Below are 23,929 nucleotides of genomic sequence, written 5' to 3'. Positions count from 1 at the left end.
CTTTGTGATGACTTTGTTTCTCAGTTCAGTATTTTTAAACATTAAAACATAGATTTTAACTGATTTATCATAAAAAAGCAACTCTATTCATGCTCCGATGGCAATAACCACAACACACAATATGCATATAGGTTTTCTATTTACTTCTCTTTTTGTACAATAAATAATAAAGTGCAAATCAGAACAGGAACACCATGCAGTGCATAATTTGTGTAAAAACAAACCACGCGTTCAGACTGAAAGAGATACACTCACATGTAGAGACATATAGACACAGTTACACAGAACACAGTCTCACACCAGGTATGTTACACACACTTACACAGCATAGTATAGGCAGCAAAAAGGATCCCTCTTTAGACAGAGAGCATACTGAACTAAAGTGACATCTGCAGGCACTGGAGTTGTACTGAACTGGAACTTGGTTGCCATGCTAGGAGTATTATTGTCTTGGAGTGTTGATTGCAGATTATGGAAGAAACAGCAACGACATGACAAAAATGCCCACACTGTAGAAAATAAAATGCGCTTGTAACGACAAAACAGTTGTGCATCTTCAAAAATATGAGACCTTCAAACAAATAACCGCATATTAATCATTTCTCTCTTTTGCAAGAAATCAGGTATTTTATTTACTATTGTAATTCATTTTAATTTGCGTGACTTCATGAATGAAGAAATATGAATCTAAATTAAGCATCTAAATCATCTAAATTATAAATCATTAAATTAAGCTGTCAAAAGTAAAGGGTTCGTATATGGCTATTCTTCGAAAAGGCTAATTTTATCAAGACTTATGACAGATAAAACAGCTCGCTACAAATAGTGCTGTTCATGACGACAGCACTGGAGGATATTTAAAGCAACATTTCTCAAATAACTTGGATAACTTCACCTAGGGCTGAACAGTTAATGTTTTTGTATTTAAACCAGTATATCAGGGTTTCACTTATAGCCATACTCACATCAACAACACTGTGTTAAAAGCTTTAAAAGGGGAAAGTGGAAATTATAATATGTAAGTTTTTGAAAAGAATGTAAATTGATTATATATGGTATAAAAATAGGGGCGACATAACAGTAGTGACACACATATACAACCCTTTTTGGTGTTAGTTTAAAGTTTCAAATGGTTCTGAAACTAGAGCACAGGACAATTGGCTTTACTAAAGAACCTATGAAGAACTTTTTTTTTTAAATTGTAATCAGAAGCAATCTTCTTAGCCAATTATTAAATCTTAGAAAACAAATTAAATCGCAGTAATAATATTTACCAGAAAATACTGCAAACAGAACCTTTAAAAAGGGCTCTTCGTTTTTTTATTCTATATTTTAATTACTAAAATGGTTCTTTGTCTGGTTAAATTGTTCTTTATGGACAAAAACTTTAAAGAATCAAGAAAAAAAAAAGCCTTTCCTTCCTAACACATAGGCATATCACTATAATATAATTGTTACTGACTTGCCATAGAATAAAAGAACATGACCTCAAAACGATTATTATTACTATTAAAACTTAGTTTTTTAAATCATGTTATTGTATTATTATTCTATTGTAATTTTATGTCATTGCATTCGTGGATAATATTGTTCATCACAATTATTTTTGGGAATATATATATAGATAAAAAACAGACAGGCCTACACATAGCTCTGTTCTACATAGCACAATTCCACTACTGTTATAAATAAAAAAAATAAAAATAAAAAAATAGCTTAGAGCATACTTCTGCAAAATTAATATTATCTGGTTGTATTTAAAAAAGCAGACTTTAACATCCACATTATTAGATTAAGTTATCTGGTTAAAAGAGAAATAACATGTTTTGTCTCAAGGCTGTCATACCTTTAGTTTAGCTTCGTTATTCAGTGTAATGCTATGAATCTAACAGCAGAGGGCAGCAACTCCCCTCAAGCTATAAACATCATTATTTAGCCTCAGCAGTTTTCTCAGAAGGTGCAGCACAGATCCCTCTGGTAATAATTCAGGCAGCCAACCCACCCCCTGTTCGCGGGGTGATTAGAGAGGAAATGTGAAGAATGTGCTCTACCGGGTTCTTGGCTTTACCGTGGCCTAGCGAGGCTCACAGAGGCATTTCTAGTGGCACGGCAAAGAAAAGGCAACAGCCCCGAGCTAACTCTGACCCCTCCATATACACGCAGAGTTCAAAAAGAAACCAAGTCTCTACTTCTTCCATAAACAAACGTATCTGCTGATCTTTCTGCGGACATCAGGAATACTTGTCACCGCCGCTCGGCTCGACCAAACAATTCCTCTCTTGTTTAGAGTGTCTGCACTTCATTGTTTGTGATTTGCTTATTACATTCACTTATGAATGGTGCATTGATTTACTGCAGCCTTATTGAGTAACAGTAAGAGCACACTTAACATAGAACAAAACACATTAACGGCATGCATTCACCACAAGCCATTCCCTACTTACTTACAGTACATAGACAGAGGGGCCTGGGAGATTCAGGAAGACCACCTCATCCACAAAGACACGAGCGTTAAGAAGGCTACAGTTACAAGTACTTGTTTTCATCTTGCTGAAAACCATGTTGAGAAGTAATGTAGTAATGGAGTTAAAATACCTTTAAACAGTCTTATCTTTTAATATGATGGCTTGTGCTTTCCAACAAGGAACTAATGACTGAAATGGAGTATCTGCATGTTCACTGCTTTATAACCAAATTTTCCTGGGGATAAATTTGCTGCGCATTAGGAAAAAATGAGTCATGAGGTACTGCTATTTAGGAAATGTGACTCTTAAGTCCACGCCGTGTCCTTTGTCCCTCCTGGCTAAGTTGTAGTCTAATCACATGAGACGTTGGCACAAAGAACCTACAAGGCGTCACCTTCCTGAACTCCCGGTGTCCCTCTCCGTGATCTCATTTGTTTAACAGTAGCCAGAGCCCTGGTTAGCAAACCATTAAAGGCCCTGACGGTAACATTCCAGAAGTGAGGTTAAATAAATATACGACTAATAAATACATCTACAGTACTTCAGTTATACACACGCACATATACACATTTAACAAACACACAAATAAAACATCTTAAATCTTAAAGCAGAATCCATCACAAACTAAAGGGTACGTGTTCCATTTAAGGCACCTAAGGGAGGTGTGCATGGTTTTAATTCTTAAATGCTTGTGGCTTTTGTTTCTTTGACCAGTGTCACCGAATGCACTCCATCTCAGGTTCAGAGTAAAATCATATTTCAAAGGGGAAATAAAAAATGTAACTACTGCACATGAGCAATTTTACCTTTCTTTGTAAATCTTTTCACTTTCGTCTCTCTCAGATTCTAAAACAGGGATCTTCAATCCTGGTCCTGGCACCCCCTGCCCTGTAAATGTATGGCTTTCTTGTCTCTAAGCACACCTGATTCAACTAATCAGCTCATTTACAAGCCATTTAGAGTTGCAGGTGGTGTGTTAAAGCAGACATTCCTCTATATGGATATTCATCTATAATGTAATAGGACGGCGGGAGCACCAGGACCAGGATTGAAGAACACTGCTCTTTGGCTATGTTTTCCCAGTAGGTAAGGTGGCCCAAATCCAAGTCTTTTTAAACATGAATGTAAGGAGGGGAAGGCGAAATGGACAAAAGCAGTGAGTGAGGGATTCAGTGGTAACGGTCTGCATAATCATTTGATATAATGTCTTTGATCAAAATCTGATGAATTCAGATGAATGTCAGTTATAGGTTATATTAAAAAGGTAGTGTGTCCAATCCCGGTCATGCAGCTTGCCATCGGCTGCTGAAGCTCTGAGAGAGCATTATTGGCCTTGCTCTCTCTCTGGGTGGGTAAATGGTGCTCTCTCCCCACATTACTCCTAAGGTGATGTTGATCAGCACAAGGCGTCTGTGAGCTGATGTATCAGAACCGAGTCGCTGCACTTTCCTCTGAAAACTCAGCAATGCTGCATCAGAGGAAACATGTGAAACTAGTGATAGGGGAAGTACAGCTAAAAGAAAATGTGGGTGGGATTATCGGCATAGCTAAATTGGGAAGAAAAGTGGGATAAAAAAAAAATTGTGTAACGAGTTTAAAATAAATGTCAAAATTGCTGAGAAAATCAGATTTGGGCCACTTTTACCGCCTAAATATTCCTTTCACTATATACTGTCTCTAACTCTCTCTCATATATATCAGGCTGTAAATCTCTCTCTCTCTCTTATACTGCATTTCCCCTTTGAGGCCAAGGCCAATGTGTGGTGCAGTCTGGAGTCTCAGGCTTAGCTGAACACAGCACCCAGTCAAACTCTCCCACCCACTATCTCCCACTCTGTGCTCTGCCTCTTTTAGCCAAAACAAGGCACCATGTTTAGGCTTTGGCTATCCCCTCCGCTTCCCGCCCAACACCTTCGTCTTTTCATAGCGGTGCACTTCCACGGATTTAAGGCATCATCACACAAACCTATCCCACTCTATGAGTCTATGACATGACTAATAGTCAGTAGGAAAGGAACAGAGAGGGGCAAAGCACTAAACAGTGAAAATGCCACGTCACACTTAGTGATAAGTAAATGTAAAATCACTTGAATAACTGCATATAAACCCCTGCCAATGCAAGTAAAGCAATGATGATACTGAGTTTTGTGCTCAAAGTGCTTTACATGCACGTATTGCCTCAACGCTAACATCCGCTGCTCAGAACACTTGCTCTTAATTCCAAACTCGCTCCACAGGTTAGATTAAATAATGCAACTAAATAGCATAAATAATCTCTGAATAATAAATAATCTGATATCTAACTAAATTATAATCACCTCTCTTTGTATGCATATAAACTTAATTTTTGGTATGTCATCGCAATCAACAGCAGTTTGACTAAAGTGATCTATATGCGAGTCTTATAAATAGACTGTATAATACATGTATAACATAATCAGTGTTATCAAAACATTATATATATATATATAGATGTATATATAAAAACAATAAAACAGATGAAGGGCTCTGTGGCCTGCTGGAGAATTTTGCTATTATGGCTGAGAGTAATGTGAGTGAAACGTAATTGTGGCTGCAGGCTCTGCAGAGGGTCCGACTTACATGTGACCCCTGCTCAAGAGGCCATGATCCATAACTTTTGACCCCTAGCTTCCTCAGGGGTTCCCATCACTGTGTGTAAATGTGTGTGTGTAAATGTATGTGTGTGTGTGTGTGTGTGTGTGTGTGTGTGTAGCTCAGCGAGCCAATGTAGTGATGAGGCTGGCGCACATCTCGAAAAAGTCCATGGTGTGGCTGCCCTGGCGTGGTGCCAACATTGGCATGCTGCCCGGCAGAGAACCAGGCAGAGAACCCGGGAGAGAGCCCGGCAGCGAGCTGCTCAGCTGCGGCATCTCCACAGCAACGGTCGCAGAGTCGATGCTGAGGCGGGGCCGGTGGAGGCCGGCGGCCGAGCCGGAGCGCTGAGGAGTGGACGAACCGGATTTCTGCTCAATGATGTCATCTGGAGGACACAAAATTGAGAGGACTCGATGAACACTCATTAAACTTTCCTGACAATAAGATCAATATTATGACACTTCAGAACTCTGACAATTATATTAATCATTTACAATTATTAACGCACTGCAGAAAACACTGCTGCCCAGAGACATAACACCAGAGGAGCTTTCCCACAGAAAGCAACAACTTAAAAACAGCAGTCTGATATGTGCTGTCAGTCGCCGTGAATAAGTATGTTTTAACTAGTCAGATACTACAGCTCTGAAAAAAATGAAGAGACCACTTTTTTACTATTTATAGGTATATGTTTGAGTAAAATGAACTATGAATTGTTGTTTTATTCTATAAACTACAGACAACACTCCTAAATTCCAAATAAAAATATTGTCATTTAGAGCATTTATTTGCAGAAAATGAGAAATGTCTGAAATAACAAAAAAGATGCAGAGCTTTCAGACCTCAAATAATGCAAAGAAAACAAGTTCATATTCATAAAGCTTTAAGAGTACAAAAATCAATATTTGGTGGAATAACCCTGTTTTTTAATCACAGTTTTCATGCATCTTGGCATGTTCTCCTCCACCAGTCTTACACACTGCTTTTGGATAACTTTATGCCACTCCTGGTGCAAAAATTCAAGCAGTTTAATTTGGTACACTGCAAAAAAATAAATCTTAGCAAGTGAAATCTTCTAAATTTAAGGCAATAAATCTAATTTTCTTCTCTGATAAGACGTTTTGTCTTACAAAGCATTGTAAGTGTTCGATTATTTTGCTTATTTTAGGGATAATTATCTTAATCATTCTTACTTAGAATTTGTACCTTATTTTAAGTCATTTGAACTCCAAATAAGCACAATCAAGCAGCAATCAAGTTATTCTGATTCTTTTGTCCAAAAAACATTGACTTTTTTTGTTGATTTAGGTGTTACTTCACTCATTTTGAGACTTTTTGTAAGAAATCTTACGAAGAAAATTTTGCTAACCCCATTGCCAGATTTTTTTGCTTAATATACATATATTTGTCTTAATTCGCATATATTTTGTCTAGTTTTTGCCAATGGATTTTTTGCAGTGTAAAAATCAAAGAAACTCCTCATTTGTCAGCGGTCTCTTGTTTTTTTTTTTCCAGAACTTGTGTTACTGTCATAATATTGACAATCATAATAATGCACTACAAAAGCACCATCTGTAACCCAAAATATACACCCTAAGTAAAGAGATAACCCACATCATACAAAGTATTAAGTTGCAATTCGTATGCATCTTTCTCTCATTTCATGTTAAAATGTACAGTACTGCCTAAAGGTTTGTGACTCTGTACTTGCTGTCTCTTTTATACATTTCTAAACCTGACCTGAAATGTAAATTTAACAAAAAATATTTCAAACCTCTTTTTCCTTCGAGGCATGGCACACTTTAATAACCCATGGGGTGAAGACGGACTTTGCTAGTGAATAACCAAGTTTATGTTCCTGAATCACGAGAGGGCCTGCTAAACTTATACGGCCATCTCTCGACTTCAATTACTATTTTAAATTATTTCATACTCCTTGAAGTTTACATATATTTTACAACAAAGAGTTTTGCTATTTTATTAATCTGTCCAATAAATAATTTAAATATCTTGAATTTCCTTTAGCTAATTGTAGGAGTTAGATTAAGCTCTGTTAAGATCACAGTTCAAATTTTTTGCAGAAAATCTAAAAAGACAGCAATCCACAGTTACAAAAGCCCTTTACTTTATCACATCAACATCACAGGATTCAGAAATTAAATAAATTAAATAACCTTCAACAGTGGGTGGCCATAGTAGATATCACAATCATGGTGAAGTGAAAATAGCCAGTTTTTTTTTACTGTTCTAACACTTTTATTGTTTATCTTAATGTTTGCATCTTATGTTAAATAAGCAGTTACCATCAATGCTCTTGAAGTCCAGTAGATAGCTACGGTTGTCCACCTGGTAAAGCTGCAGGCTCATCTTCACAAAATTACCAGTGACTGGTTTCTTTCTGCGCACTCTCAGGTGATACGGGTTCACAACCTAGTGTGGAAAAAACAACACAGACCCACAGCTTTAATGTGTAAAATTCTTTCAAAATGCAACATCTTCATATTCAAGGGGTGAACTATGTATTATATGTATTTTACGGATCATTTTTGCTCTAGAATTATTTTTTTTATTTTTTTTATTTATCCCACCTTTTCTCCATAATTTAGATAATCAGATAGACCCACCTACTCTAAAATCTAAGCAAATATCAATTAACTAAGTTGTCAAAAACACTATGTTGCCATGTTATTACTCATAATCATAAAGGCTGAATATTGCGTGTCCATCCATTTTTATAGATAACAAGAGTCAGAAACAACATTACTTATTTGAGGTACAGTACAGGCCGAAAGTTTGGACACACCTTCTCATTTAATGTGTTTTCTTTATTTTTATGACTATTTACATTGTAGATTCTCACTGAAGGCATCAAAACTATGAATGAACACATGTGGAGTTTTGTACTTAACAAACAATGACCTGGCCTCCACAGTCACCGGACCTGAACCCAATCCAGATGGTTTGGGGTGAGCTGGACCACAGAGTGAAGGCAAAGAGGCAACAAGTGCCTTGTTTGTTGTTTGTTATTTGTTTGTACTGAGCGGGTCAACCCGAGTAGGATGGGTTCCAAGACTGAGTCTTGGTTCCTTCCAAGGTTTCTTCACCATAAAAAAATTGGCATCTCTGTGGTGCTGCTGTGGTGCTGGGTGGACCTGTTTTTCTTTGTAAAGCTGCTTTGTGACAACCTATATAAATAAAATTTAATTGAATTAAATTGAATTAAACACCTCTGGGAACTCCTTCAAGACCATTGGAAAACCATTTCAGGTGATCACCTCTTGAAGCTCATTGAGAGAATGATGCCAAGAGTGTGCAAAGCAGTAATCAGAGCAAAGGGTGGCTATTCTGAAGAAACCAGAAAATAAAAAATTATTTTTTAGTTATTTTAAGTATATTTTACTGAAGTATGGGGCTTAAACAACACTTTAACTTCTACTCAAGTCACTTTTACTCAAGTTTGGGTTTTACATACGTGTCTGCAAACCACACATCTCTGCAGTGAATCTCACCTTCCAGTCATACTCGAGCTGCTTCATGGCACGGTATACCTCAGCCATGATGTCATATGGCTTGCTCTGGCTGCGGATCCCGAGGTGCCACTTGGCTTTCTTCACAGCCAGTGGTTTGGGTCTTGTGGTGTTCAGGGCATCCAGGGGGCACCTGGCCTTTGGACTGTCAGCCAGAAGGGGCGGCATCCTTTCAGGGTGAGGCTTCACTCCTGGGGGCAGGGGCATACCTTCCTCCATGAAGGAGCCTGTCGGGGGGCTGGAGGCCAGGTAGAACTCGCTAGCCTGATTCATGATGCGACGGTTGTCAATAATGAGATGGTAGGCCACAGCCAGCTGGTCCTGAGGGTCTCCGCTGTACAGGCTGCTAAGAACCTCTGCCTCCGTACTCTCAAACTTCTCACACACCTCCCGCACAGCCTCCTCGTCCACCACTGTGCTGTCATAGGAGGGGTCTTCAGGAAACAGGTAGCCAGGCAGATCCTGCTTAAACCACTCGTGCTCTCTGAAAAGAATCATCCAACATCAGTACCTGACCTTAATAATGACACAATGCAATCAAATCCTATTTTAGTGTGAAACCTTCTCTGAAGAATAGTTACAAATTACAGTCTTTAAAGCCTTAATAGAAAAATAACTTTTGCTGCATTAAAATTGTTTCTGTAATAGACTGCTTCAAGATTTCTGCTTGGAGATCTGATGTAAAATAGTGGTGGGCTGCAGTGAGCCCCTGACCTTATGTCTTTGATTGTGGCTCTCTTCAGAGGGTCCACTTGAAGCATGAGCATCAGCAGGCTGGCCACAGAGCGGTTGAGGTATTCCGGGATGTAGAAAACTCCTCCACGGATCTTCTTAAAGAGTGTGGGAACGTGCTCATCATCGAAGGGCAGAGTTCCACAAAGCAGTGCATACAAGATCACGCCACAGCTCCAGATATCCACCTCTGGACCTGCATAGAGTCTGCAAAAGACCACACAGTGCACAGGTGAAAATATACAATATATACAAAATAATACAGCTGATATATACAACATAAATGTTACAGTGTTACAATAACTACTCAATAAAAATTACCTATTTTTGTATATATTTATATATTAACACAACATTCTGTTAAAAATAAAACATAACTGATGGTACAGCATTGTAATGTCAAAAATCCTGTTTTTTTAGTCTTAATGTCACACCTTAGCCCATTTCTTGTGTTTTCCTTTCTTTGTTGTTCCTGTCCTGCATTTCTGCTTTTATCTCTTTTCATCAGTCTGATTTGTTTTCCTCTATTTTGTTTCTTTCTTGTCGCTGCCCTAGCTCTGCCCAGTCATTGTCACATTTATATATTTTAGGGCTGTCAACGTTAAAGCGTTAAGAAACGTTTGCTTGTGGTGAGAATGTGATCTGGTCTTAATCCAACCCAGCTATCAAATATATATATGCTAAGGCTCACAAAAGTTGGCAGCTAATCACATGGAAAAAAAAGCCTAATGGAAGAAGAAAAATACAACATAAAAAAAAATCTAAGACATAAACAAAAGCACAATAATGGCGTGACCTTCATGTAGAGCTGGGCGATATGGAAAAAAATCTTATCACGATATAGTTTTCCATATCAGTCGATATCGATATGTATCACGATATAAATCAAATCACTTTTTGTCACACTTAAAGGTTTGTTTTTATTAGTGAGAGAATAATGGAGTTATGGACAAAAGTTTTTTCTGCATCTCCATAATTATTAGGGCTGGCCCGAATAGGGTTTTTTGAGCTCCGGATATTCGGCAGTAATTGTCAGCGAATATTCCAATATTCGTTTTTTTTAAAAGACGGATTAAAAACAAATTAATCCACAGCAAAAATTTTCCACGGCAGAAAAAAAAAACTTGGGCTATTAGCTCAATATTAAATATTTCGTTTGTTTAGAAATTATTTTATATTCTTAAACCATGTTAAATTATATTAGATTATTAGGGCAGGCCCGAATAGCGTTTTTTGAGCTCAGAATATTCGGCACTGATTGGCAGCGAATATTCGTTTTTAAAAAGACGGATTAAAAACTGATTAAAGTAAAACAAAAAATGCAACTCACGGCCCCTTTAATTCACCAAAAACTTTTCCAGGACCCGGCCTGAAAAAAATATATTTCCCACCTTTTCCTCAGCTGGGTCGGGCTCAAGAAAATGATATGTGATGGGCTGTTTTTTTTTTTGTTTGTTTGTTTAAGCACTTAGGCTTTTGTACTGCTGCAGTGCAATATTTCGATTTAATATTTTGAAATTCGTTAGATTTTATTTCTTTTAGCATTTTGAACTTAGATAATTTGTTTGTTTGTTTTCCAATTTCACATTTATTTTTTCTGTTCGTTATGTTCTATCGGTTATTTACTTTGGGTTTTTTTGTAGTATTATTTTATTTTTTTTACTGCCTGCTGTTCAATATTTCGAATTTATATTATGAAATTCGTTAGATTATATTTCTTATTGCATTTTGAGCTCACTTTAGTTGGTTATTTTCCGAATTCATATCTATTTTTCTGTTATTATTAAATGTTATTAGTTTATTAGCTTAGCTTGTCATTTTTTACATTACATTACATTTGGCAGACGCTTTTGTCCAAAGCGACTTACAATAGTCAAGTACAATGTAAAATAAGTTTAAAGGTAAAACATCATTGGATAGGGATAAAAGGAGGTCAAAGGGAAATAATAGGATAGAGGAGTGAAGGAGGGGAAGAAGGAAATGGGGTTAGAAGTAGTTAGTGTGTTAGAGGTGTTAGGAGAGTAAGTGCTCTTTGAAGAGCTCTGTCTTCAGGAGTTTCTTAAAGATAGTGAGAGATTCTCCTGATCTGGTAGTGGAAGGTAGTTTGTTCCACCATTGGGGAACTCTGTATGAGAACAGTCTGGATTGCTTTGTGTGAGTGTTTGGTAAAGCGAGGCGACGTTCATTGGAGGAGCGCAGCGGCCGGGAGGTAGCGTAAGCCTTCAGGAGCGAGTGCAGGTAGGAAGGAGCTGTTCTGTCATCACCTTGTAGGCGATTGTAAGAGTTTTGAATTTGATGCGAGCATCAACTGGTAGCCAATGGAGCTCAATGAGGAGTGGGGTGACATGTGCCCGTTTTGGCTGGTTGAAGACCAGACGTGCTGCTGCATTCTGGATCATCTGGAGTGGTTTTACTACGCAGGCCGGGAGGCCAGTTAGCAGGGCATTGCAGTAGTCGAGGCGTGAGATGACGACCGCTTGCACCAGGAGTTGGGTGGCCTGTTGCGTCAGGAACGGTCTAATTTTTCGGATGTTATAGAGCGCAAAGCGGCAGGACCGAGCAACTGAGGCCACATGGTGCGTGAAAGAGAGTTGGTCATCAACCAGAACACCCAGGTTCCTAGCAACCTTTGTCGGTGAGAGAGAGAGAGAGTCGATACTTATAGAGAAGTTGTGTTGAAAAGATGGTTTTGCTGGTATAACCAGAAGTTCAGTCTTTGAGAGATTTAATTGAAGGTGATGCTCCCTCATCCATGAGGATATGTCAGAGAGACACTGCGAAATCCGTGCAGAGATTGAGTGATCTTCAGGTGAGAACGACAGGTATAGCTGGGTGTCATCATTTAGCATACAGAACTTCTCACTGATTTTTAATGAATGTTGATTTATTAATTTAAAAGCTGTACCTAAGTATTTTAAGCCAGACAGACACTGTGTGATTTTTATTGAGTTCATCTGCACTTTTAAATGGTTTGTCCTGTAGGAAATACACGCGATTTATATGCTGACACTGTTGTCTGACTGAGGAGCTGCTTTCCGTCAAATGCAGCCTGTAGGCAGGAGAAAATCCAGCCAGAACCGACCATATCATGAGCCAGTTTTAAAGCCACTAATTTAGTAGAGCATTAAACTACAAATCTGAGATGTAGCTGCTGTACTTCTTAATCTCTGCCCCCAAAACGGTGCATTAACTTGCTTGACAGACGCGTCAAATCCCCCGAGAGCACGCGCGGCGCGCAGCGCACCGATTAATTCATGCGTTGAGCTTTAAACGCGCAGCTGAGCTGTAATTGGGGAAATGTCACAAAAATCACAGTGTGATTTGTTACATTAAAAAACAGACAATTTTCTTTCGCCTATAACCTGACAGGGCCCAAGGAAAGCGGTGTTCTGGACCAGCCCGAGTTCATGCAGCGCCTGAGTCAGGCTGGCGTTCAAGCTCGGGTTCGGGTTCGCGTTCAGGCAGATAATCTAAATGATAAATGATTTTGTGTTTTTGCACTTGGGCCATAAGCTCAATATTAAAAAGTTCGTTTGTTTAGAAATTATTTTATATTCTTAAACCATGTTAAATTATATTAGATTAGAGGAAAGTCATTTAGACATCATTCTTAAGGTGTTTTTGTCCTGTTACCGCTCCGCAAAAAAACTCTTCTTTTAATCCTGCGCCCGCCACATACACATTTTTGCCGCACCTGCCCCGCGGTCCTAATATAAATTGAATTAATTACATTTAGTGCTTAAAATTTACTTAAAATGTATTTAAAACGCGCTGAACAGTCCGGCCGTTTATTCCCACAGTCCAAACACTATCGTTGTTTGCGTGTGTTGGTCAATACTCCACTTTTCTTTAGGGTTTTTTGTTGCATGCATGAGAATAACTGCGTGATATTACAATTTTCTTAACTATTTATTAATTTGCTCCAGCGTCCTCTGGATTGGTTACACGTTTTGTGTTTTCGTTGGTCAGCTGACTTGGATCAGATCCAGCCCCAGTGGTACTTGGCTGAGCATGCAGTTCAGCGTGATCACGTGCTGCGCCCGTTTGCGGCGCTACTTAGACGGGAAATGGAAATGAATGTTTATCGAATTCTATTGCACAGGCTTATCATCGTGATCGAGGGAAAAATTATCGCGAAACAAATCGATATCGTTATATCGCCCAGCACTACCTTCATGGCAAAGATGAATGTAGGAAACCTTACTCTTGGCTCACAATACAAAAAGAATTTTGTATAAATTCTTTAGTTCTACACAGTAACTGTTTAAATAAAACAGGAAGTACTTTAACATGATTTAGAAACATGTTTTCAGAAAGTCCAGCAGAATGTATTCCATTATGTGGCATTTTACTTCCTGACAGTAAGTGGCCGTACAGGTTTTGTCATTCTTCTTGTTTAGTCAGTACTATTATTAGCCATTTGCAAAAATAAACATGACCACATTCATTACAATTAGTTATGGATTCAATTAATTTGAAGACGTTGTTATACGTGAGATACCCAGCTTTCCTAAAAAATTAGTTAACGTTACAAACGTTTTAAAATATTGTTAGCAACTAATAACCATTTGTGCAATAAAGTAAAAAAGTCCAAAACTAAAATACTCTATAGTGTACTTAAGAACAGACCTAACATGGACTTATTGTACTGCCTATCTGTTCTGTTTGCAGCACAAACCATAGAGTAGCCACAGTAAAGTAAACTGGCAACCCTGCATATTCTATCAGTCTGACTCCCAGATTAAGAATGTGACAGGTTCAGCAGGTCATGGACTCTCACCTTCCAGAGATGACCTCTGGAGCTGCATAGTTAGGTGATCCACAGCTTGTTCTCAAGAACTCCCCATCAGACATCATGTTTGACAAGCCTAAAAAAAGAGAGACAGACATAATTAACATCAAACAGACCAGGGTTTTAACAGTAATTTAAACAAAAGACAGTAATTGGGGTGTGAACTTAATACAACAAAAAGCAGCTTACTTTTTAATCTATAGCAAGTTAAATACAATTCTTACGTAACCTACAAATAGGCATAAAACTTTAAATTAGACACTGGGCAACAGACACTATAAAAATAGACTACTAAATAAATAAATGTTTTGTCTAACAGCAGAAATAAAAACACCTTTGTAAAAATAAAAGTTTAAAAGAATTCAACAATTATTAATTAACAGTTATCTTTCATTTAATATTTTTATATAAAAAAAAATCCATATTTTTAATATAGAAGGACATCATATCACACCTAAAAACAGTACGTAAAAGGGATAAAAAATTAAAAAAGACGAAAGAAAAACAATTTATTTTCAATAGCTCAATACACAATACATAAAAATATAGCAGAAATAACTACAACCATACACTTTGTTTAGTAGTAAACATCTTTATGTATATTTGGCTAATATGCTTTGGATCATCATCTTGTTGCATGACCCAACTGCGCTTCACTTTCAGCTCAAAGATCACTTTTTTGTGGAACAGATGTGGAACAGATGTTATCTGTATGAAAATGTGTGTGTTTGTACCAAAGTCAGCAATCTTTGCATTCATGCTTCCATCCAGTAGCACGTTCTCTGGCTTCAGGTCTCTGTGCACCACCATGTGTCTGTGACAGTAGTCCACTGCTGAGATGATCTGCTGGAACAATCGTCTTGCCTCACTGTCCTCCACCTGCACCAAAAAAAAGGGTAAAACATCAGCATAGGGAACATTATCATTTCAATTTTTATCATTATATTTACTAGCTATTCATTAATATTTGTCTATATTTATAAGTCGCTCGGCGACACTGCAACATGCATCACAACTGAAGTGAAGGCAATAGGCACACTGAATAATTATCATCATCCAGTCTCTGTACAATTTGCTTCACCGTGTACACATTGCCCTCATTGCCCTCTATACAGCCCATATTACCCATACTACAAAACATCCACCTACATACCGGACATCTGTGTGAGTAGAAAAATACACACAGTCTGAGGACTAACCCTGAACCCACTGACCCAGGTCTGTAAGTAGCTCACTTACTCATCCATAGTTCACTAAACAGGCATGACCCTGGAGCTACCATGGGTAACTGAGGTCAAAAGATAATCTGGACTCCAGCATTAGGTGTACAAAGCAAGTACCTAGCCATTACCATAAACCATTCTGAATTATCATATGAAGTGGTGCATACAAAATTACTATTCATTCTCAGTACTTAAGATGTCTTCGTACTTCTTACACTAGCAATTATGTGTGCTGTATGTTTTAAACTAGATACAGAACACATACAGAACAAGTGGGCATTAGGACAACATGTACTCTCAGCCTTTAAACTTTAGTGAATAAAACAGAAAAGTCATTCTTACCCTTCCATGCTTACAGATATAATCAAAGAGCTCTCCTCCAGACACGTATTCCATCACCATGAAGAAGTCTGTGGGAGTGCTGATCACCTGGTACCTGTACATTTACAGCAGAAACACTGCTTTAGAATAGTGATGCATATGAGATACAATTAATCCTCCAGCAAAATAGGAGAAATTTATGACAGTGATTACAGTAATTGTTGGTAGAGAATTCTGGATGAAAAGTGAGTGAATCATAGTATTAAACTCTCTCTGACTGAATATTGTAGTATTGTGTGATGTGTCTCAAAGCAATAAATGTTTATTATATTTCTAAGGGTGGCTATAAATTTACAGCATAGATGTAATATAGCTACCAGTCTTGAATTGTAAATTTAAGTATGTATTGTATATTGCTGTAAAAATATTGCTGTATTTTCTTCATTCACAAATGAAAAAAGTGAGAAATAGTTCAGTAGCTAGTAAAAGAAAATCCTTAAAAATATGAGTTGATCAGGAAAGGATCAGAAGTCTACATCAACCAGTGACATCATGGCCCACCTCAGCTCAGGAGAACTCTAATTCAGTGATCTGAAGCAGGGCTAAATAAAAACATCTGAGCACTTTTTTCACAAGAAACGGTTCACATGGCATGAGAAAGAGAGCAAAAGTGTCAAGTAAGGAAGCAAAAATACTTAATTACTTTACTTAAGTAGAAAGTTGATGATCTTTACAAGAGATCATGAGTTTACAAGAATAATTATTTTTCAGACGACTTTTTATTTCTACTCCTTACATTTTCACAAATATCTACTCTTTCTACTTCTTACATTTAAAAAACAGTGTACTATAGGACCCTGTGGGGCAGTCTAAGCTTTTGTCCTTAATGTTTTTTTTTACTTAAATTACTTTTACTTTTATACTTTAAGTAGTTTTGAAACCAGTACTTTTACACTTTTAAGCATGAGTTGATACTTTAACTTCTACAGAAGTATTTTAAACCCTAGTATCTTTACTTCTATTTGAGTAATGAATGTGAATACTTTTGACACCTTTGAAAGAGAGAGTGCATAACCTATTATTTTATTAATAGAGTAATACAGTAGTGTCTCTGTACAATAACAGTACAATGGAAGCAGCGTTAAAATAGCTATTATGCAATTAAATTTGAACCCCATTATAATAGAAAAATGTAGCATACAGTAAAATAACAGTACTAACTCTAGACATCTAATGGTTAATTTCAGATTGCCTCGAGAGCAGCTGTCATCTTTTGGCACAGCTAGAGTAAATGGCATTTGTGGCTGCTTGCCATAAACGCACTGAGAGGTCATGTAGAGTAAAAGGTCAAATCTTGTATATAATGAACATCACTGTCAATGATCTGACAGGAGCCTTTTTTTTACAACATGGCCTGTCCTTTAGTCCATGTAGCGCCCCCACGTTTATTTAGGCGCAGGGCTGACTGTGTGGCATGATCTTTCCTCCAGCTGTGGCGCGTTTGATGTCATTTCCCTCTGAGACGGGGCATGCGTCAGGAGGGTTCCTGCTACAGCTGAGAACATGCCCAATCACTGCGAAGCTTGGCGGGTGCACCCCTATTTTCCCAGTGGGGTAAAAACCCCTCTCCTCAGCAAACTCCGGTTATGCCACATCTTATCCATCACCAGCTTTGTGCTGTTCTGATGGTAGGAGGCAGCTCTTCACAGAGGGAGGGGGATGTGTAGCAAAGCCTCGCTCTGATCTTCCCAGCTCAGCATGTTTGAGAGAGCGGAGAAAAACGAGAGAGTGACTGAAGAGCTGCTGAGACAAATAGGGGAGGAAGTGTGGAAGCTGCTGGGTTAAAGCAGAGGGATAAAGGGCATCCTAAAGCCCAGTCCTCTCATTTGCTCTGACTACAGAGAGAGAGCGAGAGAGAGAAAGAGCAGGCAGCAGACATGAAAGGTAGTCTAAAGAGATTACGTAGCTATTTTATCTCTTTGGCCTGTAGCCTGGACTGGCCTGCGCTGTGTTATTTTCACTTTCTGCCCCACCAGCAGAGACATTTTCAAACTATATAAATAAGGTCATAATATTTTTTATATTAGTTAAACAATATTTAGCTTTGTATTATTTAAAATGAAAGCATGCAACAGCAGCCTTCTACCTATTCTAAAAAAGTAGCCATGACATACTGTAATCATAGAACCTTCTGAACTCTACAGTATGTGTACATTACATTTAGCTAAAATAATCCAGGTACACAGTGTTTTATTAACATAATAATAATAATAATTAAAAGGATTATAAAATCGAACCATAACAACCCATGTCATATGCTTTGGATTATGAACCCTCTCTTTTCTACTCCATTTCCTAATCTTGGGTTCATCTACAGCTGATCTGGCTTTTCCTGTTTGTTACCAGTGGTTCATTCATGATTCATGAAGAAAAATGCTTGACTTTGACAAAGATATGCCTACATATCCACGAGAACACCACCTGACTTGATGTTGTGAAGGGTTTTCTCCTCACCAAAGAAAGAATTCTGTTATTGTCTTGTTTAGCAGTGTTCTGTGGTCTTGTGGAGTTGCTAAGCTTTTTAAGAATGTACAAAATAGTTGATTTGGCCTCTAATGTATCTGAATCTCACAAAAGATTTTGACCACTTGTTACGTCCACTTGAGCATCTAACAAATACAATTTCCAGTTACTTTTAAGTCTGAGGTACTGTTAAAAATAGCAGTGATTAATAAATAGTTAAAACCATCTTTCTGGCAAAGCTCTTGATTTAAAGGTGAATGTTTACAAGATATGATAACAAAATCATATCTTGAAAGTTTTGTTCATTTTAAATTGACTGATGTGGTGTACAATATTTTATATATTGTGTATCTATAAAATATAATTATTTTATTGTCAACATGTCAAAATATTTTAAATTATTAGAGAATCCTTCTTTATGTATAAACTAATTTATCTTAAGGATTTAAACTTGGGGCAAACACAAATGCAGAGTTAATGTATTTTGCCATAGAAAGGTCCAGTTAGTATGTTTTTTCTCATTTCTGTTTAAGTAAATATATTTTATGAAATGTTTACTTTTACTTTACTGTGTTCAAAGTTCCAAACTATTGACTAGCTCGCTTACCTAAAGAGCTTCCAACAAGGGAGCTGAAGTTTCTCAGTGAGCAATAATACAGTGGAATAAGTGAATATGGCTGTGGTTGCAAATGAAATATGTGTCTATTTAATAATGTTCTATTATGGAAAATGGCTAGAGATGCCCATAGAGGGACTTTCTGCACTCTACAGGCTTTCACTATATATTAAGTGCTTGAGAGCATGCAGACTTTTTTCCACTCACAGCTTGATGATGTGTGGATGTCGGAACAGCTTGAGGTTCTGGATCTCTCGTTTGATTTTGCCGACCACATCGAGACTGCGGATCTTCTGCCTGTTCAGAATCTTAACAGCAACTTTGTGTCCTGTAAGCTGGTGCTCTCCAACTGTTAAGCAAAATGAAAACAAACATACCCAAACCAATGAAACCTCAGCTGCAACAAGACCACCAACCGTTTCCTATAACACAGCTGATGAAAGATCAGTGTGAAGCCAAAAAAAAACAAACCAAGTGCCATGACACCCCAGCAGCAGTTTGTTTTATAACACCAGTTACAGTAACAGATTCTCTATACTGTTAACCATTAGAGGCTGCAATATTCACTAGTGATAACAAAAAGCATATTGATATTTATTTGTGAAATAATGAATATAAATATGCTATTTGTCACACTCTTAACACTCTTTGAATTCAGTGGGACATTTAGTTAAAAGTTCCACACATTCAGTACCCAATTATATTGTGCTTCTAAGCAGAGAAAAGATCAGTACAATATAATTTGATAAACTACTGTTAAATGTGCAGTAATTTTGTCATTTAATATCAAAACAAGATGGAAAAAGTCAGATGTGCAGGTGTGAAACACAACATAAAATTGTGTATGTAAGTAATTATGTAATTACAGGTATTGGTATGTAGTATAAACTAACAGCAAAACAGTAATAATGACCTCACACAGTATTTATATCTCATATAATGACAGAAGCTTTGTAAAAGAAAAATACTATGCTCAGGGAAAAAACTGTAATAGTTATAGTTCACCACATAAATGCTAAAAGGATTTACTACCCCTGCCTTTATGCAGTGAAAGTATGTTCAGGCAAAGTGGTGTGCTTTCCTGTAAGCCGTCCTTCGCAACACACGCCCCTCAACTTGTGAACAAATGTGTCCCTGGTTGGACATTTAACTCCAGTGACACCCCAGGCATGCAGAATTGACTGAGTCTACCTCACTGCCTCTGTTACTCTGACACTGTCTGACAGGCAGTCCAATTTCTGGTTTTACGGTATGCCTAAAAATCATCAGTATATATAGAAAATATTAACAAAACAACAGCAACAAGATGCAGGAATACAAGCTTAAAGTGTTTAATAGGTACACAGCATTAGAATTGTGTATTTGTATCAGGCCAATATCAGCAGAAAATGCTGTATCAGATATAACAAACAAAAAGAGCTTCAAAGAGTATCAAAAAGTGTAATATTAGTAATATTAGTTAGTAATAATAGTAATAATATTAGTAATATCATTACTTTGAGATACTTATCTTACATGAATTGATTAAATTAAAAACAGATCATTTTAAAGCTTTGTTGTAATAAATATTGGCTGTGATGCAAAAAAGAACCAATAACATATTGATAAGAAAACATCTAGTTTAACTTTTTGTAGTTATTTAAATTAATGTTTAATGTAATTTAATTATGTTTTCCTGCAAGGCAACAATTTAACCCCTTTTAAATGGGTTGCACAAAAAAAAAGCTTAAAGGCTTTTGATGTCATATTTTTACCCTTCGAGGTAGGGATACACAAGTTTGGCTGAAACTGTCAATATTTTTTTGTTCTATGATATATATTGTGATCTTAAAAAATACAGGAATTTTCATCAGAAGTCACAAGAAGTCAATGATCCAATGTATCACAATGTTAATAATATACTTTGTGACAAAGATTGGAATAAAATAATTTCTTTAGGCAGACATAATCTGCCTCTGTAAGATGTATATTGGGAAAGTTAGGGGGTGTTAGCACTTAATTAAATTTGCCTAATGTGACATTATGCATCCTGCGATGGGACTGTTGTGCATGTGAACATTGTGATTATGCTAAAATGATATCTTGTACAGACCTACTTTGAGGGGATAACTTTACAGTTTAAATCTTTGGTTTTCCTGCACTTGAATGCATGTCACTTTTTCATTACACCATATTTCTGCCTCAGAGCAGAGTTGCTATCGTCTTATTTTGCGGGTCTGTTTCTACAGAAGGAGCTTTTTAATGAAACAAGGTGAGATACTAGCACAATGAAATTACAGAGTTTAACAACAGCTTCAGGTATAAGGGCAGTTAAGAGTACATTTAATTAACAAACAATGGATACAGTACAGGATCCTGTGGGGCACAGTACTGTGTGGTGTCGTTGTTGTGATGCATTGTTAAAGAGCAGGGGAGTGGATGTGTGGAGCTGATTTAGCTCATGGAGCCACTCACACTGTGGCTCAAACTGACCCCAAATTCCTTCACTGCTTCTCAAGGTCATTTAATGGGATGTCCAGCTGGGGGTAATAAAGGGCTGCTTGGTCACCATGCCAGTCCTCCTGCTCTTATCTTACTCTGATCTCATCTCCTTTATTACTGTCTTATTACCAGCACTGAGGGGCTGCTCACACCCTATGAGAATAGCATCAGCATTAAGAGCTGTTAGCTCACGTGCTAATTAACTAACCCTTTAGCATGAAATCAACACACCATTGTCCAGCACACACAGATAGCACCAAATCTACAGTGGACATATTGGACCTATTGTTTTGTCAACATGCCTTTATTTATAAGATTAGGACAGTATAACAGTATTGTTTGTAATGTAAGTTAGGTTTATGGGGAAAAAATAAAAATAAAAAACAACGTAGACAAAATATTACTGACAGATCAAGAAAGAAGCGTTTATTATTAATAATAGTAATATTTTAATACTAATATTACTGCAACTAGCTATTACTACTATTTTGTCTACACTGGTATTGCAGACATAAAGCTATAAAACATGCTACGACATAAACACACAATTTGCCTAATTTTCACAACTGCTGCAAATTACAAGGTATGCATTTATTAGGCAGATAATCCTGTGATAAACGAGCCCATGCATGTACAGTAACAGCGCCCGCAGGCTTTGTTATTTAGTGCAGTGCATTTTTTGCAACCCCCTAAACTTAGCCCCAGAGTAACGCAGCATTAACACTCGTAAAAAGGCTTATTCCCCAACAGCGCTACGCCACTTCTCTGCTCCAGAGCCGTTCAATCCGTAGCGAACTGCGTGAAAACTCGCTGCGTAAACTACGTAAACTCTCCGCCGGCAAGTTCAACGTTATTAACGGTTACGGTAAAAACACACACAGCCGCTATTCCACAACCCGAAGCCCCGCCGCCTCACAGAGCAGCCAGAGCACAGCCCAGACACTTAACTCTTCACTTTGCCGAAGGTGCCCACTCCGAGCGTGTCCCCCAGGATGTAGTGTCCTATCTTCACCCGGCCTTCGTGCTTCTGCTTCTCGGCCATTTTACTCTGCGGGGCAGCAGCTCGCTGCTCGCTTCGGCCGGCGAGAGGAGGGGGGCGGGGCTCCGCCCGGCGCGCGAGCGGCTTCAGGTTCACCCGACCTCAGATCAGCATGACCGGAGAAATGTGCCTCAAATTTAAGACCCCCGACCAAAGCCCACAGATCATAGGTCAGACCCGAGAGAGAGAGAGAGAGAGAGAGAGAGAGAGAGAGAGCGTGGAAAATAGGGGAGGAGCCATGGTGTCAACAACATAACAAGCACGCTACACAGACACCTTCTCACTATAGTCCCTTCAGATAAAAACTGTAAAACTGTTATTTACAACATGAGCGTGCTCTCTTATGCAGGTGAAGCCAAAATATGTATAATTCTCCACGTTCACCTTACATTTTTTACTTTAAACTATACAGGGTCTTCGTTTTTTTGTTACACAGGGAGTCCTCCCTCCTCCCTGCTGGTGAACCCATTGCATTTAAGGGCTTTTAATTCAAATAATCAAACCATTTTTTTGTAAAATACTGAGTAGAAGTTTAATTCATCCCAATTGGCCAAGAAATATAAGGGCCATTCGACCGAATGGATGCCATTTCTGTCCCCAGGGCAGAACTTTGAGGAAAATCATTATAATGTGCTCAGTGTCTTCATGATATTAGCATAGCCACCATTTAGCTATTTTTCATGTTTTTGCTAATTGTATGCTAAAAACTAATCCCTGTTACATAAATAAGTATCAGTAACAGGAGTGATTTCCAGTAACAGTAATAAGTAATATTTTTTTTTGTCATAAATACCCATTATTTGAACATTAAACTCAGTGTCAGACTCTGAATTTTCACATTCTGAAAATATCTTCGTCTGCCTCTAATGTAGTGTTACAGCTGGAGAACCCCCTCTCTCTTCCATGATAAACTGATCAGGACCAAGACTGAACATCTGGTTATACCAGCAAAACCATCTATTCAACACAACTTTACCATAACCATTGACTCACTCTCTCTCTCCCTAAAAAGGTTGCTAAGAACCTGAGTGTTCTGGTTGATGACCAGCTCTCCTTCACACACCATGTGATTGATATAGTGATTCCCACTATTTTTCTGGGGCCTCCTTTAGGCCCTGTTTTTTAACCTTGAACATCTATTACTAATGTAATGTAATGATTACCTGTGGTCTGGAACCATACTGACAGAGCTATATGTTTGTCTGCTTTAAACAAGTGTTTGTAGAGCCAAATGCCATCTGAGTGTGTGACAATGTGGCTAATTTTAGCTACTGCCTACAACCAATGATTTTTATCAGTATTTGTGAACACTAATTGCTTCTTCTGAGGGTTGTTATAGTATACAGCAGAATAAAACTGGGTTTATAATCACTGTACTCATATTGTGGTAGAGACAGCACTGTTAGTAGCCTAAACATCCTGTGAATAGCTTATTTGCTCTAATGATGAATTTTTAGTTAAGGTTGTGTTAACATTTGTGATATATCTAAACATTTCACACCTTCCTTGATGCTGCATTTAAAAAAATGTATGTATTTTAGGAAAGCCTGTGCTAGCTTAGCTTTATCAGCTTCTTCATTTTTCCATGCTGAGA

The 23,929-nt window shown here is 37.8% G+C and overlaps 1 protein-coding gene across 1 annotated transcript; it reads right to left on the bottom strand.

Annotated features, from left to right (window-relative positions):
• Positions 1–122: 122 nt before the first annotated feature.
• Positions 123–22,501, bottom strand: prkaa2 (protein kinase, AMP-activated, alpha 2 catalytic subunit). The gene is made up of 9 exons (XM_007260659.4): positions 22,245–22,501; positions 19,023–19,164; positions 15,698–15,791; positions 14,867–15,011; positions 14,121–14,208; positions 9,323–9,547; positions 8,591–9,092; positions 7,385–7,511; positions 123–5,466 (listed from the first exon to the last, which is right to left on the bottom strand). The coding sequence occupies exons 1-9, from the start codon at positions 22,336–22,338 to the stop codon at positions 5,201–5,203; spliced, it is 1,683 nt and encodes a 560-aa protein (XP_007260721.2). The 5' UTR covers positions 22,339–22,501; the 3' UTR covers positions 123–5,200.
• Between the last annotated feature and the right edge of the window lie 1,428 nt (positions 22,502–23,929).

Source organism: Astyanax mexicanus, chromosome 1 (assembly GCF_023375975.1).
Source record: "Astyanax mexicanus isolate ESR-SI-001 chromosome 1, AstMex3_surface, whole genome shotgun sequence".
NCBI classification, from domain to species: Eukaryota; Metazoa; Chordata; class Actinopteri; order Characiformes; family Acestrorhamphidae; genus Astyanax; species Astyanax mexicanus.
This window is presented reverse-complemented; position numbering and strand designations above follow the sequence as displayed.